Genomic DNA, 20,461 nt, shown 5'->3' on the forward strand with positions numbered 1-20,461 from the left:
ATATTTCCTCATGTGACTTCCATATCTTCGGTCCCTTAAAACAATCACTGAAAGGTCAACGATTCACCTGTGACAAGGAAGTCCAGAACACCGTGGAAAACTGGATCCGTAAGCAACCCAGGAGTTTCTACACTGAAGCAATCCACTCCCTTCCTACGTGCTGTGATCAGTACATCAATATCAATGGCAATTATGTATAGGTATCATGTTACACGTTATGTAATGCAAATATTCTGTAATATAATATTCTTTAGATATAACCGTAGTCTCCTTTTCATTTGGGCATACCTTATATTATCACGAAGCAGAGACCGTCCATAGCGAAAGCAGAGACGTAATATTTAACGCTGTTGATTTTTTTTTACAAAGAAAAGTTATACATATATATGGCAACACGCGGACACTAGTGTAACTGTTAACTGCAGGAGGAGTTAACAAATGACTGTCCACTTTAGTTCACGAGTTGGCCGCAGCGTTTCTCTTATTTGTACGACTGTAGTTTTATGCTATTATTCGTTGCCCAGAACAATTTTAACTCGATGCTGAATACATACACGAGTAAGCCTAATTCTTCAGTACCACGTAATTATACAAAAGGGTCATTTGCAGACAGTCCTCTCATTTGGAACCGATTTCTGATGAAACCCTTGAACGTAATCTGGTTGAAGAGGAATATGACGTTTTCCTGACGTCAGATTTATTAAGTACTCGTGCTCGAGCTTTCTTGGATTGCGTTTGATACTTAATTCAAGTAATGGACCTCACCAATGGTATACTGGTTAACGTTGTCGCCTCCTTGTAGTCAATAGGACCCGAGTTCGATTTCTGATGGATGCAGGATGCAAAGTGCTTTCGATCATTCTTTAAACTGTATGCCCAGTCGTTATTAGCCAACTGAGCATAAAACTGAGGAATCAGTCACTTATTCATGGTTTGCCGATGGCGTGGAGGTAACGTCGTCGCCTTGTAATCAAGAGATCTCGGGTTCGATACCCGGCAGAGGCATATAGTGGTTCGGATCCCACTTTAAACTGTTGGCTTAGTCACGATTAGCCTATCTGTGCATAAAGTGGGGTTCAAACAAAAACTCAAAAGAAACCCTCAGTCACTTATTCTCATAGACATGATTAGGGCTAGGATGTTCATGACTAAGCATATTTTTTTTTGTAACGGTGATGCGGTCCCCAATATATGGAAATTCATATTATGAAGAAACTAATTAATTAAGGTGCATTTTAATGGCATATTTGGCCATTTCCACGTGATATAGCATATTTTGATTGATTTTCGGGCATATTCAGCATATTTTCGCTTTTTCAAGTAATATACAACCATTTACGAAGTGGATTCGTTCTTACTCCAATATTCACTCAAGTTTTTCAATTTTTTACAATTATACGTCCCAGTTTATGTTCTGTAAAATGGTGAAAAAAATTTGAATATCTTCCTGCTGCTATGGAAGAATCAGGAGTACAACTAGTGCACCAGATAGAAGTTGTGAATGAAATTGTCAATAACTTACAAGGTGCTTATGGTGAAGTGGGACAACAAGTGTCAACGAAAATAAGGAAAGTTTTGAAAACAAAAAGAAAAAAAAAGGTACCATACATTGTGCTCCTTGCAAAAAATTTCATTGGGAGAGAAATGTTCTTTCGATACTACAGAACTTGAGCCCAATGCCATTGTTCACTTTAAATATGCTCGTCTCGTCTTGTGTCAGCCGAAGTAGAAAGAAACTTTTCTTAGTACATAAGGCTTTGTTGGTTGACAATAGGCAATCATTTTTATTTGAAAATTCACAGAAAGTATCCATTGTACATTGCAACTCAGGGCTCATAAAGTGAACTAAAAATAGTATGTGAAAATATCTCAGCATATGTTAAATATTCATGTTTGAGCAGGACCCCGTAGCGGAGTGGTTAGCACTCGTGCTACGACGCCAGGGGTCCCGGGATGTTTGAGAGTGCCCATGAATTTCATCACATCATTATCCATCCCCATCTTCGCAAATTAGTCAAAAGTGGCACAAAAAACGAAGCAAAATATAGCAATTCAATCAATCAATATTTATGTTTGAAACAGTTGAGTTTTTTATTTTAGTGCATTTTTTAAAAAAAATAAATTAGGTCATAAGAGCATTTTTTCATATTTTGATGATTTTTAGGTCATAAGAGCATGTTTTCATATTTTGATGATTTTTAGCTCATAAGAGCATTTTTTCATATTTTGATGATTTTTAGGTCATAAGAGCATTTTTTCATATTTTGATGATTTTTAGGTCATAAGATGATTTTAGGTCATATGATTTATCATATTTTGATGATTTTAGGTCATAAGAGCATTTTTTCATATTTTGATGATTTTTAGGTCATAAGAGCATTTTTGTCATATTTTGATGATTTTTAGGTCATAAAAATTCTAGCCCTAGACATGATTAACAAAACGAAATTCACACGACGTTAAACAGCCTAACAACGAAGCCGCTGCTGTGACTGGAGCCACAATCTCTCTACCCGAAGCGTGTCAGTTCAAGCCCTGATCAGAGCACGAGCGTTTTATTGTGCTTTTTCTTTCACCTGCTTAATGTAATAACCATTCTCATCGTGGCGATTATCCTACAGCAGCCATTCCCAAACTGTGGTCTGCGGTTTTCAGATCCAGACTGTCGTAATTTTTAGCCAAGTGTCAAATTATTTTATAATTTTTATGCATTTGGGAAGTATGTTTATGTGAATGAAGTTTAATTAAACTTTAAAAAGTTTAAAGGAAAGTAAATATTAGGCCTATATTATACCAATAAAACATGGTAACATTATAAAATTCTGTAATTTGTTTACTGAATTAAGTATTATGTTGCGTGGCTAGGGGGTCGTTGGACATGCATGCGATATGCTGAGGGGGCCTCAGACACAAAAAGTTTGGGAAACCGTGTCCTACAGAGAATTTTAAAAAGAGGCGTTAACGTATCAGAAATAGTGTTGCTCACGGGACGGGACATGTCCCGTCTCGTCTCGTGTCTCGTCTCGTTTTCGAGACGAGACACGAGACGGGACAAGCATTTTGAAATTCGAGACGGGACGAGACGGAATGCCTTTCTCGTCTCGTTTTCGAGACGAGACACGAGACGGGACGGGACGGCTTTTGAAAAGTCTCGTCTCGTCTCGAATGTCTCGAAAAAATAAAAGCAAAATTTTTAATCAGTTGCAAATACTTGTTTGCTTGGAATAAAATATTTCAATTAGAAACGTAGAGAAGCGTGTATTAAGTCAAAAGAAGACTATTCTAGAGAGATTAATGATTGAATACCTAACTTATTTTCTATACTCTTTCGAAACACAGCGTTACTCCCCATTTTTTCCAATTTATTCCAGGTTAATAACTTTATGTTACGATAGTACTCCAGATCCTAATACAATTCTGAATAAAATCAAGTAAAAGAGCAGGTAGAGAAGGTGGAAGGAGGGGTCAAAACATCGTGGAGTGTCTGAGTCCGAGATTTATCTTGTAAAAATAGTCTCAGCTATATAGGTTGGAAAGATAAACGAACCGACGGATAGGGTTTATTATTATTATTATTATTATTATTATTATTATTATTATTATTATTATTTAATTTTTACATCAAAGGGGGTACAGAAGTAAATGTTATTAGGATGTAGGAAACATGGCAGTACAAATTGATAAGTAGTTGTTGAGAAAGTTATTAAGGAGTTCAAAGATATTAGCAAGACTAAGAGAAGGGGATAATTAGAGACAAATAATCTTGTATTATCCCACTCCGAACAGCTGAGAGCTAAAGAGGAGGAGAAAATACGGGTAATATGGAAATAACTAATTTGGTGATTTTAGTGTTTACAGGGAACCATGACAAGATTTTACCACATGGTTATTTGCAGGGGTTGCGAAATTATTAGAATGTTATGGAAATTTCGGAAATGTCTTTGTTCAGAAAATTCTCGTTGTTTCCCTCAGGCAATTCTACAGGTGGTTGGATTCGATTTCTTTACGTCCGTTTGAAGATTATTTTCAATGCTTTTTTATTTATTTATTTATTTATTATTTAAGGAGAATACTATTCCTTGGATTGTAATAACGAAATACCGCGGCTGATATAGAATAGATTTCAAATGAAGAAGGGCACAAAGTTCTGTATAATCGTCGTAGAAGGAAACGTTGTTCTACGAGGGGACTTCCCGATGGTACAGTGCTAGCGTCGTCGCCTTGTAATCAAGGGGTCCCGGGTTTGATACCCGGTGAAGGCACATAGTGATTTGAATCCCACTTTAAACTGTGGGTCCAGTGCCGATTAGCCTTTCTGTAAATCAGATGAAGGAATGTTGTATCTGTTATTTTTATTCTGTGAATTTAGCCTTCAAAACAAATTTCACAAAGTAGTGTTATCAAATTTCAGAGGGAAGCTGACAGCAATGTCAGGGTGGCGGGAGCCTGTTTATGGCCAGGGTGTATTCCGAGACTATTTTTCGCCGTTCCCCACTGACAGAGGTTTCGCTTTGAACAATGGACACCGTTGCTTCAGGGGGCAAACACCAAACATAGGGGCGAGGTTGACCTGCAGTAGCGGGTAAGTGCCATAAATCCAGGCCTGAGGTATGAATGAAGGTTGATGCAAGGGAGGGGCAATAAAAATTCTGTAATTTGGTTTACTTGCTGGCAGGAAGTTTTGCAGGAAAATCTGAAAAGGAAAACGGCAGACTTTGAATGAAAGAGGGACAGTGAACACAAGTTCTTTGTATTATTCGCCGACACACAAGCTTCCATTTCAAAGGTGAGGCTATCAACAACGAAGTTATTAGAGGGTTGGAAGCAGTGACGACGCCAGAGAGGGGCAGGGGGACGCCCCATGTCAGACACTTCGCCCCTCCCCCGGGGCCCCCCAACTGAAGTTAATTAAATATCGAATAATAAGAGAGTTCATTTATAAGAGTATGACGATTTTCACCTTTTCAAAGTGGTGTATTCTGCATGATATCACTTTCCTGCTTATAATACCAACTTGATTAACAAATATTGATTTGTTTTAGTATATACGTATATAGCTATGTGTGTGTGACTTTCTTTCAAGATTCGAGCGCCGACCTGGGCATAGGTGATTTCTCATTCGTTTATGTCCTGTAATAGCCGAGATTAACCTAAGTTTTAACCAGTTTTAAGAACTGAGAAAAGGTGTTGAATGTGGATGGTTTAAAAAAAAACACGAATATTTTGAGGACCACAAGACATCATCTGTAGTACGGGTAAATTATTCTAATCGTGGTCTTTAGTGACAACGCTAATTATTAAAAGACATTCAAAGTTGATTCAAGATTTGGTTGGTTGGTTGATTTGATGTTTTAAGTCCACTTTATGCACAGAAAAGCAATCGGGACTGGACTTATAGTTTAAAGTGCCTCCACTGGGTATCGAACCCAGGACCAAAGGTGATCGAAGAAAACCCGACACTACATGTCAGTTGCTGTGGATTCATCGCGGTTTCTTACTATTCAGGAACTTGAATTTCGAGATGATGAGTCTGAGGAAACCTTAACAAAGGGAATTTCTTCAATACTCTTGAAGTTAATGAGGGGATATTATTTGGAAATGTATTGAACGTGAACCTTAAAATGCAAATTACACTTAAAATTCGATTCAAAACATATCGCGGGCATTTAAAAGAACGCTTATTAGGATTTGCCACTCTTCAATGATTAGATGCAGGTTCGCTCTTTCTCGTACATATCAAAATCGAAGAACTTCTTCCCACGAACTCCATAGGTGCCTGTAATTGGGTAGCACAGACATACGTTGGAATGGTAGAGTATGAGTAAATAATGCCAGGGTCAGAATATTTCTTGAATTATGATATAACTGAAACCTTTGTCTGATTTTTTATCCTGTGATAACATTTCCCTGAAAGGTGAAACACAAATTTTGCCCAAAACTCTTCAGCGTTACGAAGATGGTTGTCCTTAAAATCTTTGAAAAGGCTTGCTGGAAACAGGATGCTGGATGCAAACTGCCTCATTTGGCTGTTCTTGCCATTGAGAAGAAATGTCAAGTCCTGGACGTAGCAAAGGTGGGCAATGTGTTCTCCAAAGCACATAAAGCAGAATTCTCCTACAGGAGAATTGCACTTTTCACTAAGTGCCTCACATTGTTTCTAATACTTTAGAAGATTAATTTCTTCCAACGTAACGTTTATTTTCCAAGAGAATTAAACTCTTCGAAGAATTTTTTCGTCATTTATATTATTATCTTATAACTTAAATATTTATATCAGTAGTTTCATCTCAAGAAAGACGATGAATTATAAAATTATGAATGTCTTCCAATACTGAAATAGGCCACTAGAGACAACGGAACTTACCAATAAAAAGAATTAATGTCTTTATTAAAACGAATCATGTGGAGATAAACTCGTAATCAAGAAGTAAATTTAGGCAGTAAACGTCCACTCTAAATAAAAGACAAACACAAAACACCATACATGAATATAATAATAATAATTATAATAATAATTATTATTATTATAAGTATTATTATATAAGTATATATATATGTGTAGTGTTTTCGGGCGTTTTAATGTGACTGCCCACTTACAATATTTTGTTGCCAGCCTTCCCCCCCCCCCCCCCCAGTCATATTTCCCTGGTGCTATCACTGGTTGGAAGTAAATTGATTAGGACGAGGAAAGTAACATTAGCTGTTGACAGTGTTGCACCAAAGGACGTGATGTGTGCTACTGTTTGTATAAATGATAGGAAATTTAAGCAAAGATTTATAATTGTTGAGACTTGATAGTTGTTTCCTTCATTTCATCGTGGGAAGAGGTTTTCTGAGACAGGGTGGGATTATTTTACACATACATGAGAAAGGGTGGTTGTTTAAAGATAGAGACGTATTTTGCACATTTCTTAAAAGTTCAGATAAAACGAGAATTTAGCCTTACTGTTATGAAAAGAGATAACGCAGTACAGGGAAAGAATAACTCTGCACATTTCTCGCATCTGGTAGGATGCAACACACATTCACAAGGTATTGCAGAAAGTCTATGAACGAGAATGAAGAGGGATACCTGAAATTTGACTTACCTGCGGGTTAATTAGTGGATTCTAATATTCTTAAGGTTGATAATTTTTTTAAAAATTTTTTTAAGTCCACTTGATTCACAAATAGGCTAAATCACGAACCGACCTACAGCTTAATGTGCGATCCGATGCACTTTGTGACTCCATTGGGTATCGAACGCGAGGACCGTTCATTACAAGACCTCGACGTTATTACTACGCCATCGGGGAGGCACCCAATTTACTCAAATATGTTGATACAATAACACGTTATATGCATAATCTGATAATGATGCACTTTTGGTGCATCTAAACATATTTTTTTCAACTATAGCATGTCTAAAAGAATCATTCAAGTTGGGATTTTTATAACTTCAGGAGGCACGGCTCTGTAAATATGCGATATGAACTAAATGCAGGTTTGCCTACCATACGTGGTGGTTTTGTCACGTTTCTTCGCTTCGTAAAACATACACTTTTGCAGGAACGGCTTCTTGCATCCTCCTGGGGCCTTGCTCTAGTTAAACAAGAAAATATATTTGTTTAGCATAATCGAGGGTTACTTATTCCTGCCGAACTTACTAGAAAACAAGGATTCTATTGGGATCATACGGCTTTGAATGACAGTATCAGTGAAGATTTATGATGTACACTACTACTTATAATAATGAACATAAAATATTAATCAGGAACTTTATTTTTCGTCAACTGGATGTAACATCCTTTTTTGTTATTCAGCAAATATTCAATTTATCACCTTTTTTGACATTAATTTTCTTGCCAGGACAGCTGTTTTTATGCAAATTTTGGCGATCTTAACTACACGTAAGCTAGATATTAGCTAATATTCGTGCTGTTATATTACTATTCTTCTACCATCTTTGTAACATTTCATGTAATAACAATAATAGAATTGATTAATTTACATATTAAAGTGAATAGACATATGAATTATATTAATGCATTAATTTAAACATTTGCTTAATTGTTGTCGTTAATGTTATTATTATTATTTTTTCTGAAACACTTGGCTCGGACACCTTCCCCGACATATATTTCTAGATGCGTGCCTACCGAAGGATAAATTAGATCAAGCGGTGGTGGTACCGGACTTAGAGGCTAAAGGGAAAACAAAGAAGTATGTGCGTCATAAGCTGAGCATAAGAAACAGCACAATATCACAAAGAAACACTTTTTGAAACTTATGTCATAGAAGATGTTTAACAATAATAAGAACAATAAATGCTTTCTATTTGTAATATACTAAGTATTGAAATTTTAAATAGTCTTTTGTGTTCGTACTACACATTTAAAAACTTTTTTGTTGCTCCCAGCGCCAAACTTAGAATTTAAAGAAAAAAATGTACATTTTCATAGTGCACGGAAGTGCGACATTCAGAAAGAAAGAAGGTCTAGTGGAAAACATTTGAAGACTTCCAAAAGGTATAGCAGTAATGAAAAAGAGCACTAACTTATGTACGATGGATAGACAGTTGTATGGAAGCGAGGAAAAACACAAGGTAGATTTCATAAGATACCTAGCAATCAGTAACCAACAAACTGCATGTTTATTATTAATGACCTCATGATTAACGAACCTTATTTATTCTCACCACTCAATGGGTAAAATATTTGGAGCTTTATCCCACTTTCCGGAAAAATATTGTGTTTCTGCTACTTTTGACTTTTGTTGGCATGATATCCCGGATCACTTTTACGAGACGAGACGAGACAAAACGAGACGGGACGAGACGAGACGAGACAGAACCCTTCGAGACGGGACACGAGACGGGACAAACGAATATTTTCGAGACGAGACACGAGACGAGACAGCATTTTCACGAGACGGAACGGGGCAGACCAAAGTCTCGTCTCGTCTCGTCTCGTGGGCAACACTAATCAGAAATAGTGAATGAAGGAAGAGTCTTACCTGGTCAGAGCAGTAGGCCACCAATCGACTGTTGATCTCTGCATCTTCAAGGTCAGGGTCCTGCTGCTTGTAGCGCCGAATGGCTTCTGTTCGGCCAGCCAGCAGACTCACGAACGTTGCTTCGCTTGAAGTCGTCTGCAAGATAAAGAAGAATAGTCATGTTAGAAGCTAAAATGAACCAACCTTCGTGGTGGAGTAGTTAGCTTAGCGCGCTATCATATCATGACTCTCGCGATGAGCCGAAATTGGCAGAAAAGCAAAGCTAAATAACAAAAATTAAATCAAATCAAACAAATTACTATTGACTAAATATCTGGACATAGGTCCCAGATATCTGGATATGTGTATCCTAATTCGGATTCGGATATCCGAATTATCGCAATATCAGGGTGGTTAGCAAAATTCACACTGCCCATATATCCAGTGTGCGAAATCACGGGGGGACAGGGGGAATTTCCTTTCCACCAAACTTTTCCGGGGGGGAGTTTTTTTTCTAAGAACGAACATAAACAATTAGTTTGACAGTCGAATATACTTTGCTGGAATAATATCGAAAACATACACAAAGAACGGACAATAAAGAGCCTCGTCTCTAAGGACATTGAATTGAACCCAGCAATCCCAAGAACACAGGAATTAGTCCGTCTTGTTATTTCTTTTCCATTTCTCATCGCCTTTCGCCAGTTTCCGCAAAGTATACAAATATTTATGAAACACCTAATAGCATTTTGTTGTGGATTTTATATAGGAAGCTATTATATTCTTAATGCCTCTTAACTTTTGCCCCTCCCCTATAGTCATCCAAAATACTGTTCATATCATTGGTAGTACATTAAAATCTTCAATTAGCAATCGAATTTTAAATGAAGGACAGTCGATATAATATATTGTATACTTTATAACATAATTCTATTATTAAAATATTGACACATATTTAATTAAATATATATACCGCATTGTTGTGTGTGTGTGTCTTCTCCTCCCCCCCCCCCCACCAATCTGCGGTGATTTCGCACCCTGCATATATCCAAGGTACGGATTACTCATCCTCATCTTTGCGATTATCCACAAGTGGCAGAAAAGCGAAGTAAAATAAACCAAATCAATCAATCAAGATACAGATTATCAACAAGTCATCGAAACTGTCCCTTTTATTATATCTATATTTATTTTATTTGAGTGTTTTTTTTTTTAAGGATTTGTTTAAAATTGCTCAGAACATCTGCATCCTTGATGTCCATGTCTCTGGGTTACAAACGTCTCCACACAACGTCTCGGGAATGTGTGGAGCAAGGCCGCACGTATCGGTGGAGAAGGGGAGATAGCGAATGGGTGGAGCAAAGCAGTGCTAAAGCTGGTAGCTGCAGCCACATTTCCGCTCCAAGCACTCACTTCCCCCCGCACAAACCATTGGTGGAGCCCTCTCGAGTCACTACTTGCGCAGAGACTTGTTTTCGTTCGTTTGCTCCAGAGATTCCCTGTCCACAGTGTAGAATAACCTTAAGAGAGGGTTGCATAACATTAAGGGTGGGCGATCCATTGTTTTCAGGCTGTACTAACGACTAGAACTGAGAAAAGGACAATTACGTGATTCCACCTCCGTTGGCATGTTATGTCAACTGTAGATATCTCGGGAACGTTCAGAGCTAGAGACACTGTAGACCGAAAGACTGACAAAATGCATGCTTTATCCAGGATTTCAACCAGTGTCCAACCAAAGCATAAGGTTTATTAGGTTAAATAGAGGTTTGATAAACATTTTGCATTAATTTAATAATTACATCAACATTTCATCAAATCACTATAATATTTCAAATCATGTTAAAAGTATAACTTATAATTTGGAGGTGGTCCACAGACATAATTAATGTTTTATATTCTTTCATATACAATAATCTTATTCACATCTTCAGAATAACTATAGGTCTATCAGAATTCAATACGTTAAAAGTAATTGGCAATAACTCGCATAAATTTTCAAAAAATGAAAGCGCACAGATATATTTGATACATGATTTGAAAATTCTGAAAGTTAAAATCTAAATATACTTAGTGAAATATAATATTGTAATCCTTAACATAAATAGTGCACGTCGAATAAACGATCAGATAATTATGTAATTTTGGAAGTACCATTATTTCGGAATTTTTACAGAGACAATAATGTAATTATTAACCAGTTTACCATTAGTTACTATTAATATTAAAGGTAATATAATTTTACAATCCTTGGTCTACTAAAAGTTGAACCTCCCTTATTATTTCCCTATAACTACGGCTGTGATCTTCAGACTTTGTCCGCTTTCTCTTTGTCGAAAAAATATAATTATGAATTTAAGAAACACAACGCCCTCTTGTGTCCACCTCCAATAATTATAAAAGATTGAAACAGCTGTACGTGCTCATTAAAAAAAAATATTTGTGATAGAAGTAGTACTAAAACCATAGTCGTCCTAAATATGTATACAATTGGGCACAGTTTAACCTTGGATCAAGATTGGATTTAGAGTATTATGTCCAAGCGCTCTAGCTACAATCCGGTTGGGGCTTCTCTCGTTAAAATAGTGCTCGAGAGTCATTATTCATTGATGTGGTTGTTGCACAACGAAATGGAATGAAAATTAAAAATAAGCGACTGATTGCTAGGTTTTCCTCGTGAAACAATATCAGGCGTTTGGGTGTTGAAATATTCTAGAGCCATTTCTCACCTTGAATAATATAATTCGCTCTTGGGGTTATTTGTCGTGAAATAATCGAGCGGTGGCAAACTCACCTGTTCATGCCAGTACCCATTAATACGGGTGTCCCACTCGAAAGCGAACCCTGAATTTGTTTTGTAAAAAATGGAAATGAAGAGTAAAGGAAACGAAATTTGGACATGACCTACCTGTATTTGTGGGAAAATAAATTACATCACAAAAGGTGTTGGAAATGACCTCCACCAACTTGTATACACAGTTGAACACGCCGTTGCAAGTTTGTGATTGTAGCTGTCAGAATCTCGGGTGTCACTGCATGGATTTCACGGCGGATGTTTTCCCGTAGCCCATCGAGGGTGCGTGGTTTGTTCTTGAAAACCTTTCCTTTAAGGTTCGGTGGAGGCAAATCCGGCGACCTTGGGGGCCACAATCCTTTGGAAATGACTCTGTTAGGGAAAAACGATTGCACCTCAGCCATGCTCACTCCCAAGGTGTGTGACGTTGCACCGTCTTGTTGGTACCATCCGAGTGTCAGTTTGACAATAAACACGCACTCTTCAAAAGAATACCGATACATTGTTAAAAACACAATGACAAAGTCACATCAGGCCACTTCCTCGGCTTACGCTTCACTGAAACACGGCGACTCGGTGAACCTGCCTGTTGACCCACTTCTTCAGTCTTTACGACGTACAGTGTTGCTACGTCAACTTTCTCATGTACTGAACTGCAATCTGTCCAAATTTGATACCATTGGGTGAAATACTTACCCAATTGCGTGACAATTTATGGGTTCCCTTTCGAGTGGGACACCCGTTACTAGACGTATTGGTATCAGATACGTCACTTTTCTGGACTTTGTGTACTTCCCGGTTCTGAAAAAAATTCGCGCGTTACTTTCGTGGTCTAATTATCTTGAAGAATTTGCAAAATTTGACATTTTCATTAATTTTGCACCAGTATTGTGCAACAGAAATTGATTTTGCGATTAAGTAATTTTAAAATATTTGGGTGTAATTCTTGAATATTTGAAATCAAAGCTATTGTAAATGTTGCTTATAATTACAAAGGAATACGTATTACAATGAAAAACACTGGTATTAAAGGATCATATATAGTGGTTTCCAGTAGGTCCACAAAACATATTGGCCAACGTTTAATCTCGTGTTAAAATGGTGTTGATTACAATCATTGTCTGTGTTATTTAAATTCACATAGCTAGATAATTTGGCGCCACAGGCAAAATTGTGGTTTGGCACCCGCCTCACATACGCAGAGAGGGCGATCGCCAATCTCAACTGCCAGGATTTTTTAATATTATATGTAATATTTTTGAAGACTCAAATGTTCTATCTTTTATCACCAAGTTTAACAGGCTTGAGAATTTTTTTTCATTGAAGTCCACTTTATCCTCACGATAGGCCGATCGGAATTTAACCTTGACTTTTAATTTGTATCCGTTCCACGGTGCAATATGCCACAAAAGGTCATCGAACCTGCGACCCCTTGAGATAATATGTTTTTGGTTGCTATGTTTATTTAATTTACTTCTGATCTGATCGTTCAGTTTACAATGGCAATGGGAAGAATTATGATAACGGCACACAATAATCAATAATAACCATTAATTGCACACTTTACCCCTATTTTTTTGAAAATAATAATCTCTAGAACATGGAAGTCAGCTTAGTTCCTGTTTACTGTTCATACAGCCCCCTATAGCCTACCCCTGTTATTTTAACACCACTGAGATTAAACGTTGACCAAATTGTGGTGTGGATCAACTGGTACACCCAACGGCAAAAGAAATAGTAGGCAAATTGTCCACCACCATTTTCATTCAGTCAGTTTTCCACAGTGATGATCGTGAATTTAAAAAAAACGTCAATAGGCAGAGGACAACATATGCTTTACATGAACAGAAATTCATTCCTTAAAACAATACAGGATGTGGAACAAAGAGTAATGAAGATAGTGATGTACAATTTGCTTACTATTATCTTTGCCGTTGACTGTACCACAGCCTGTGTCGTTTTAACAAAAATGTAATATTAATAAGTATTCTGAACAACTTTTAATTGTTATCACAGTTTTCAAGCATGGGTATTGGCGAGAATTGGGAAGAGTATTGGTGGTGTTATTGGTGTATCGACCCTAAGAAATACATATTTAATTTTGACCATTTAACATAAATAGTAATTCTTTCTCAGCGGGGCACTTGGGCCAGATTAACATCCGACTTCAACAGATTCATGTTTTACATGGAAGTGCATGCATATACTTGTAACTACACCATGATCATCGAACGAAACTTACCTGAATGACACCTCCTCCTTGACTATCTTTCGTTGTATGAAGGAATTCGTCCGGTAAACCGATCATCTTTCCTAGCCAATTCATAACAATGGTTTCGAGTTCGGTGCAAGCTGGACTTGATGCCTAAAATATAAATCACCCACGACATAACCAAATGAAGTACTTAATATTGATTTCAATCTAATCTATTGTTCGATGGGCTTATGTTAGCTGTTGAACTTTATCTTCAAAGTAAAAAAAATTAAACAAACGCCATTGCAAATAATTGATCCACAAGGAAGAGGCAGTGACATAATGCAAGAAATACTACAACATTTGTAAGATAGTAAGACACGAACTACCTGATTTTGTCGTATGTAGAATTTATTTTGTGTCTTATCACTAATTTCTGATTCATATTATGAAAACTGGTACATTTTTACATTCTTGGATTGCCAACTGTACAATAAACAAGATCGAATATCCAACACAATTTCAGACCTGTAAATGTTCCAATAGAATTTCCATGTGCTCAGTTCCTAAGGGACACATTTTTGAGCAGATAGATAACTATATTTATAATATAATAAATTGTATGTGGCATAAGCTAACCTCTGTCTTTCCATACTACGTACAGTGGGGTCCATAAGTATTTCCAAGCAAATTGTCCATCACCACGTTTACTCCCTTTGGTTTATGCAACGGGAGCTTCAAGAACTGACACAAAACACCAAACAATCTCCTTACAACCTCTGAACCAGCATACCTAGAAATACAGTCCTTGCAAATATATGTCAAGAAGATAAAAAACAACGAAAATAGTCATTGATAATTTGCTGAGCAATACTTATGGATCCCACTCTACAAGTTTCATAGCTATCACTAAGCCATGGTTGCAAGTTTTGAAATTTTGGTACATAGAATCAGGCATCTCGTGACAAGATGTAAAGTGTTAATGATGAAAGTTAATGGATGATATTCAGCGAACAACTTTCCCCACAATTCATTGCGCGAAATCACGCTCCGCCGCCATATTTCGGGCAAACAGATCAGATCCCGCGTTTAAAATATGTCGGATAAGCATTGTGCGTATAGTCTTTGCCGAAGTGATTCAAGGTGATTATCATGTTGATATGGGGAATGTGTACATAAAATATCACAAATTTCTCGCTGTAAGGAGGCTTCTCATACGCTTTTCGTAACCGTGCGAATTTATTTACCCGAATTCGTGATGTTTCTTCCCAAATTGCACTGTGTGATGACGTCAAGTAGAATATCGTCAATTTAAAACACCTCGTATTAACAAGTTTCTAATTCACCTACACTTTTAGTAGTTACCGGAAAAAATTGTACCGTTAAAATTTAACTGTCTGCCTGTTCATTTACCAAAAAGCTGGACACAACCGCTAGTTACTTAAATTTGAATATTTTATCATGCATAAAGATTCTTTTAAAATTTGAGTCATTTAAATTTCACCAGTAGGGTTAACTATGTTATGGCGGATAATACGTTTAAAACAATCATGGGCATTTAACTGCAGTTGGTATTTCTCCAGTCGACTTCTTTTTAGTACATGTAGAATTTAATGTTAAAATGCTGTACAATTGTATATTTCTTCTGTCTAAAAATGATATCTTGGGTTAGGAGGAGAAAGCTGAAAATCCGTTTAGGTATTTATCCCCCTCTTCCCCCCCCCGGTAAAAATTTAAACTGGAAGTTGAACTGTAATGGTCTTTACCTTCATTCTTTCCTAACTTTTCCCTCTCCTTTTTTTCCGAAACTCATTATTTCGCTCCCTGCAGTGCCAGAACCAATATTTGTTCTTTCTATCGACTGGGGCGCCACGGTGTGTTCGAGAGTGGCGTCTTTTCTCTTGCCCCATCCCACCAGCCTTGTCCCTTAAATCCACGAAGGGGAACGGAAGAGAGCGTTATCTAAGCATCAGGAATAGTAGGTTGACAATGTTTGATTTCCAAAGCAAGAAGGTTCTGTGTCTGTATTGGGACATTATGTTGTCAAAGTTGCATTTCTTTGATTCTTCATTGTTGACGAATATAAAATTATCCAATGTTATGCCATTTATCCTATTCCAATGAACACTAAAATAGAAGTTATGAACTTAAGGAAGCTTTCTAACCGTTGGTTCTGTGTTTTGTGAAGGTGACACCCAGTGGCGGCGATTTCGTTCCAAAACTAGGGGGGCAAGGTGTCAAAACTGGGGGGGGGGGGCAAGGACAGATCACTTTCCCTTGGTAGATAAATTTAGCACAGTGCGAGGGCAAAAGTGGCAAAAAGTGGGTGCAACTGCCCCCCGCCTCGCCTCCCCCTACGGAGGGGCAGCTGGGGCACTCACTCGACCAAAGCCCCGGCGTTTCAGGGAGCCCAGCGCCAGATAAAAATATAATTTACGATTTACGAGCTTTAGGGAGCTGCTGCTTCCAATTAACCAACTAATCTGATTTTTCTTGACTTGATGGATAGTTTGGACATACTTGAAAATGGGCTATCCAAAATTACTGAAATCAGTACTACACAAAAATCGTGTTCAAATATATCAAAAAAAAATAGTTAATATTCACAAGTCGTTAATTGAATGAAATCGTGAAGTGAAAATTCCTCCGTATTATGTTAAATGAAACAATACAAATTCACTACAGCGTCCAAATGCAATGAAAGGTAATCAAAGGGGGGGGGGTGGTCGTTGAGGGGGTGGTGGTTGTGACTCATGGTGATGATAAGACATTTGGGTTTTAGTGAACTTCGGATATAGTGAACCAATTATCTCAATTTGTAGGGGTTCATTATAAACGGACTTACATTGATTCTTTTCAAATGACATTTTTTTCTTATTATAATTGGTACAACTTAATACTATTTATTTCAGATATTACTCACTGTTAAGAGTTTATTAAACAATTGCCATGCTCACAATAGTAGACGAGGTAATAATTTGTGTCTGCTTTTGGGATAATAGTGATAATTAGGGCTAGGAATTTTATGACAGCATATTTTTCTTTTTTTTTGGTAAGGGTGATGTGTTTCCTAAATATATAGGAATTCATATTGTGAAGAAACTAATTGAATTAAGGTGCTTTTTAAGGGCATATTTTGGCATATTTGGCCATTTCTGGTGATAGAGCATATTTTGATGGATTTTCGGTCATATTCAGCATATTTTTGCATTTTCAAGAAATATACAGTCATTTTCGAAGTGGATTCGTTTTTATTCCCATGTTTACTCGTTTTTTCTTGTTTTTTTTTTTTTGGACTGCAGCAAAATCGTTTTCATTTCTATTTGAGAATTTGCAGAAAGTATTCATTGTGCATTTCAACTCATCAGGGCCCATAAAGTGAACTAAAAATAGTATGTCTATGAAAATATTTCAGCATAAGTTAGATATTGATGTTTGAAATAATCTAGTTATAAGGGCATATTTTTCAAATTATAGTGCATATTTTGTAAAATTTTAGGTCATAAGAGCATATTTTATTTTGCATATTTTGGTGATTTTTAGGTCATAAAAATCCTAGCCCTATTGATAATAGTTTTTTTACAGTGCTATGGGCAACCGAAAATGGCCAAAATACATAAGGCACTCACATGAGCACTATTTTCATACATGTACACAAAAGTAAGTTAGAATCCTTAAGATAATTATGCTGTGAATCTCAAATACTCATATAAAATAAATTAAAGAACTTATACAAATTTGGAATGAAATAACGTAATAAACTCAGTGCTTATCAGCACTTTGTGAAAACTTTTCAACAGTTCATACTTCTGTTACGTCCCTTGGATTCTAAATACTCTTATCTCTAGTTTGACGTGTAGGTATCCTCAAACCGGTTATTCAAAAAATGTATACAATGTCAACATGACAATTCAACTGAATGTTATTACTGACAAACTTATCTACAATAGGCACCAGCGGAAAATAACACATTCAATAATAGTATTATATATTATTTCTTTTCGATATTATTCACAATTAAGAGTTTATTAAGCAATCACCACGTTAATAATAGCAGACGAGGTGAGAATTTGTATCGGGTTTTGGGATAATAATGATGATAGTTTTTTCACCTGACTGTTATTATTAAGAAGCTTATCTACAATGGGCGCACGAATAAGACATTCAATATTAATAATAATGGAAAACGAATAGATAAGACAAAGTAGGGTGAAACTAGAAAAATAGTCAATTGCTTCCGTTGTACACAACCTCCAAACAATAACACAAACTTGATTCCATATCCTCACTGTGTGTTTTAATGACTAAAGAATTAATGTCAAAACAAGCCTGGTTATTAGTTGATCTATACTTACCCAGGTGAACCCAAGACAGTTGATGGCGTCTGCCAGCATGTCTCCTAGAAGCGACGGAAAGGAATTCAAGGCTGGGAAGTACGCGTGCATGTAGGGACTTTGCCAGTGTGTAACCTGGGAAGAAATTAAACAAAATTAAATATCTCGAACATCAAAGGTGTAAAGCCACATGAAATTATATTCAGTATTTTGTTTGAAACACGATTTCAAAATGTACCAAAAACTGTGATGGAGAATGTAGTTGCATGCAAGCAGGCTTAAGGTGTTCCACATTATGTGCCCCTTGCAAAGGTGTTTCCAGACAGACACTTATAAAACCTTTTTTGAGCAGGCCTCATCTCCAGAAAAATTTCAACTCGGGGCAAGCCCCGGTACCTATTAACCTGTTGGATGAGATGAGTCAATGCAAGAGCTCGATGAACTAACCGATCTCTAACTACTCACTGGTAATGGTTAGGCTGGAGAGTTCCTGTGAGCTAACCGCTCAAAGCAATGGTTAGGTTGGAGAGTCCCTGTGAACTAACCGCTCGAAGTCCAATTTAAAGGTTTTCGGAGACCAACCCCAAAGCTTCAACGCTGCAAAAAGTTGCACGTACGTCGATTTCTTCTTATCCTCCAGTAAGACCGCTGGAAAATTATTTGTTTCTTTTCTGAACTTCCAATCAGCATGGATTGTATAAATCTGTTGAAACTGTTTAGAACATCTTTTGAATGTGCCGTCTAAGAAGAAAGAGTCTCTGGATTGTAATAACTTTCTGCCACGGTCACTTCCAAACACCATGCCATTTCTTTCCATTATCCAGAGTTATGTCTAACATTAGGAGCTCGTCCCGTCGGAAAGTCGCAGCGTCTCCTCATTGAAAGAAATTTCTGAACTGTCGGCACGATTTTGCGCAGTTCCCAGTGCTATTCTGTGTTCCTGGCACAGATTGTCTTTCATGTTCTCGTATCTAGGAACTTCGGTCACCAATTCGTATCCCCTGTTGAACAGTTTACCAAACTCTTGCTTGTAGATGGCGTTGACTGGGGTCGAAAGACCCTCTCTGACTCTTTACCTGAACTTCTACTTGGCTTTTTCTCCTTCCGACTCAGCAACGTTTGGCACACAGTGATGAGGTGTCGATTTCAAAACATCGTTGTTCGAACACGTTTTCACTGAACCCTTGCACTTGAGTTGCCGTTCCTTCCCACACCGCCAGTGGATAATGTTCTCGGTTTGACGGCCAACACGGTACCGATATCCGTCGAGAAGAAGACTAGGTTTACTCTTGTAAGTGGTGATTACTTCCAATTGAAAATAATATACAAAAAGAAAGCGCTCTGAACTACGACTTTCTCACTACAAATACTGGGACCTCCCCGATGGCGCAGTGGTATCGCCGGCGCCTTGTAATCAAAGGGTCCCTGGTTCGATACCCGGTGGAAGCGAATAGTGGTTCGGATCCCACTTTAAACTGTAGGTCCAGTCCTGATTAGCCTTACTGTGCATAAAGGGGACTTTAAACAACAATCAATCACTACAAATACTGTGCAAAGAATAAACCCACTTTACAAATTTTAATCTCCTCCTTGCCTGAACCTTGGATATTCTAGGGTAACTCAGTTAGAAGTGACCTTCACGTGCGCTGGATAAACGGCTTCTCTTCTGTGTGCGCTCCAAATACCGTGCTCTTTTGGGGTGTCTTACCTACAGGTGTACATTACGAGAAGACAAACTGATGTAGTTTGTGAACAGAACGAGACACATGAAAACAATAGCCCACCTGATGAAACCGCAAATGTTATAGAATGTTGTCATACCTTACATACCAAACGCATTTGCCAAATTCCATTGCGTTACAAGTCAAATTCCATCCTCGTACGAAATATTGGAATTATCCGTCGTTCTTTCAATACGGCGGCGTCATCTACCGTGTCAATGATCTGCAGAACTCTTCGTGTGTTGTAATTGATGTTACTAGTGTTGTAGGAAAGATTATATGTAAGACCAAGCTATTGTCAATTAGTTAATTTATTTCGTGGAAACGTGAATTTGTCACACATACCTTACAGAGGATAAGCTAAAGAATAACCTGAGTAAGAAAATCATGCATTTTCAAAACATTCCACTTCCGAACACAGCCGAAGCCGTGTTCATTTTTCAAT

General features: G+C 37.4%; 1 protein-coding gene across 2 annotated transcripts in view; it reads right to left on the bottom strand.

Moving 5' to 3' along the window:
- Hdc (histidine decarboxylase) overlaps positions 1-20,461 on the bottom strand; it is a 179,753-nt gene that overhangs the window by 45,040 nt on the left and 114,252 nt on the right. For both annotated transcript variants that reach the window (XM_083142564.1, XM_083142563.1), the window contains exons 4-6: positions 18,317-18,430; positions 14,010-14,132; positions 8,995-9,129 (exon numbers count right to left, since the gene is read on the bottom strand). In XM_083142564.1, the coding sequence (XP_082998690.1) occupies positions 8,995-9,129; positions 14,010-14,132; positions 18,317-18,430 (372 nt within the window). The remainder of the gene's footprint in view (positions 1-8,994; positions 9,130-14,009; positions 14,133-18,316; positions 18,431-20,461) is intronic.

This window comes from Lepisma saccharinum, chromosome 21 (genome assembly GCF_977018435.1).
Source record: "Lepisma saccharinum chromosome 21, izLepSacc3.1, whole genome shotgun sequence".
Classification (NCBI taxonomy): Eukaryota; Metazoa; Arthropoda; class Insecta; order Zygentoma; family Lepismatidae; genus Lepisma; species Lepisma saccharinum.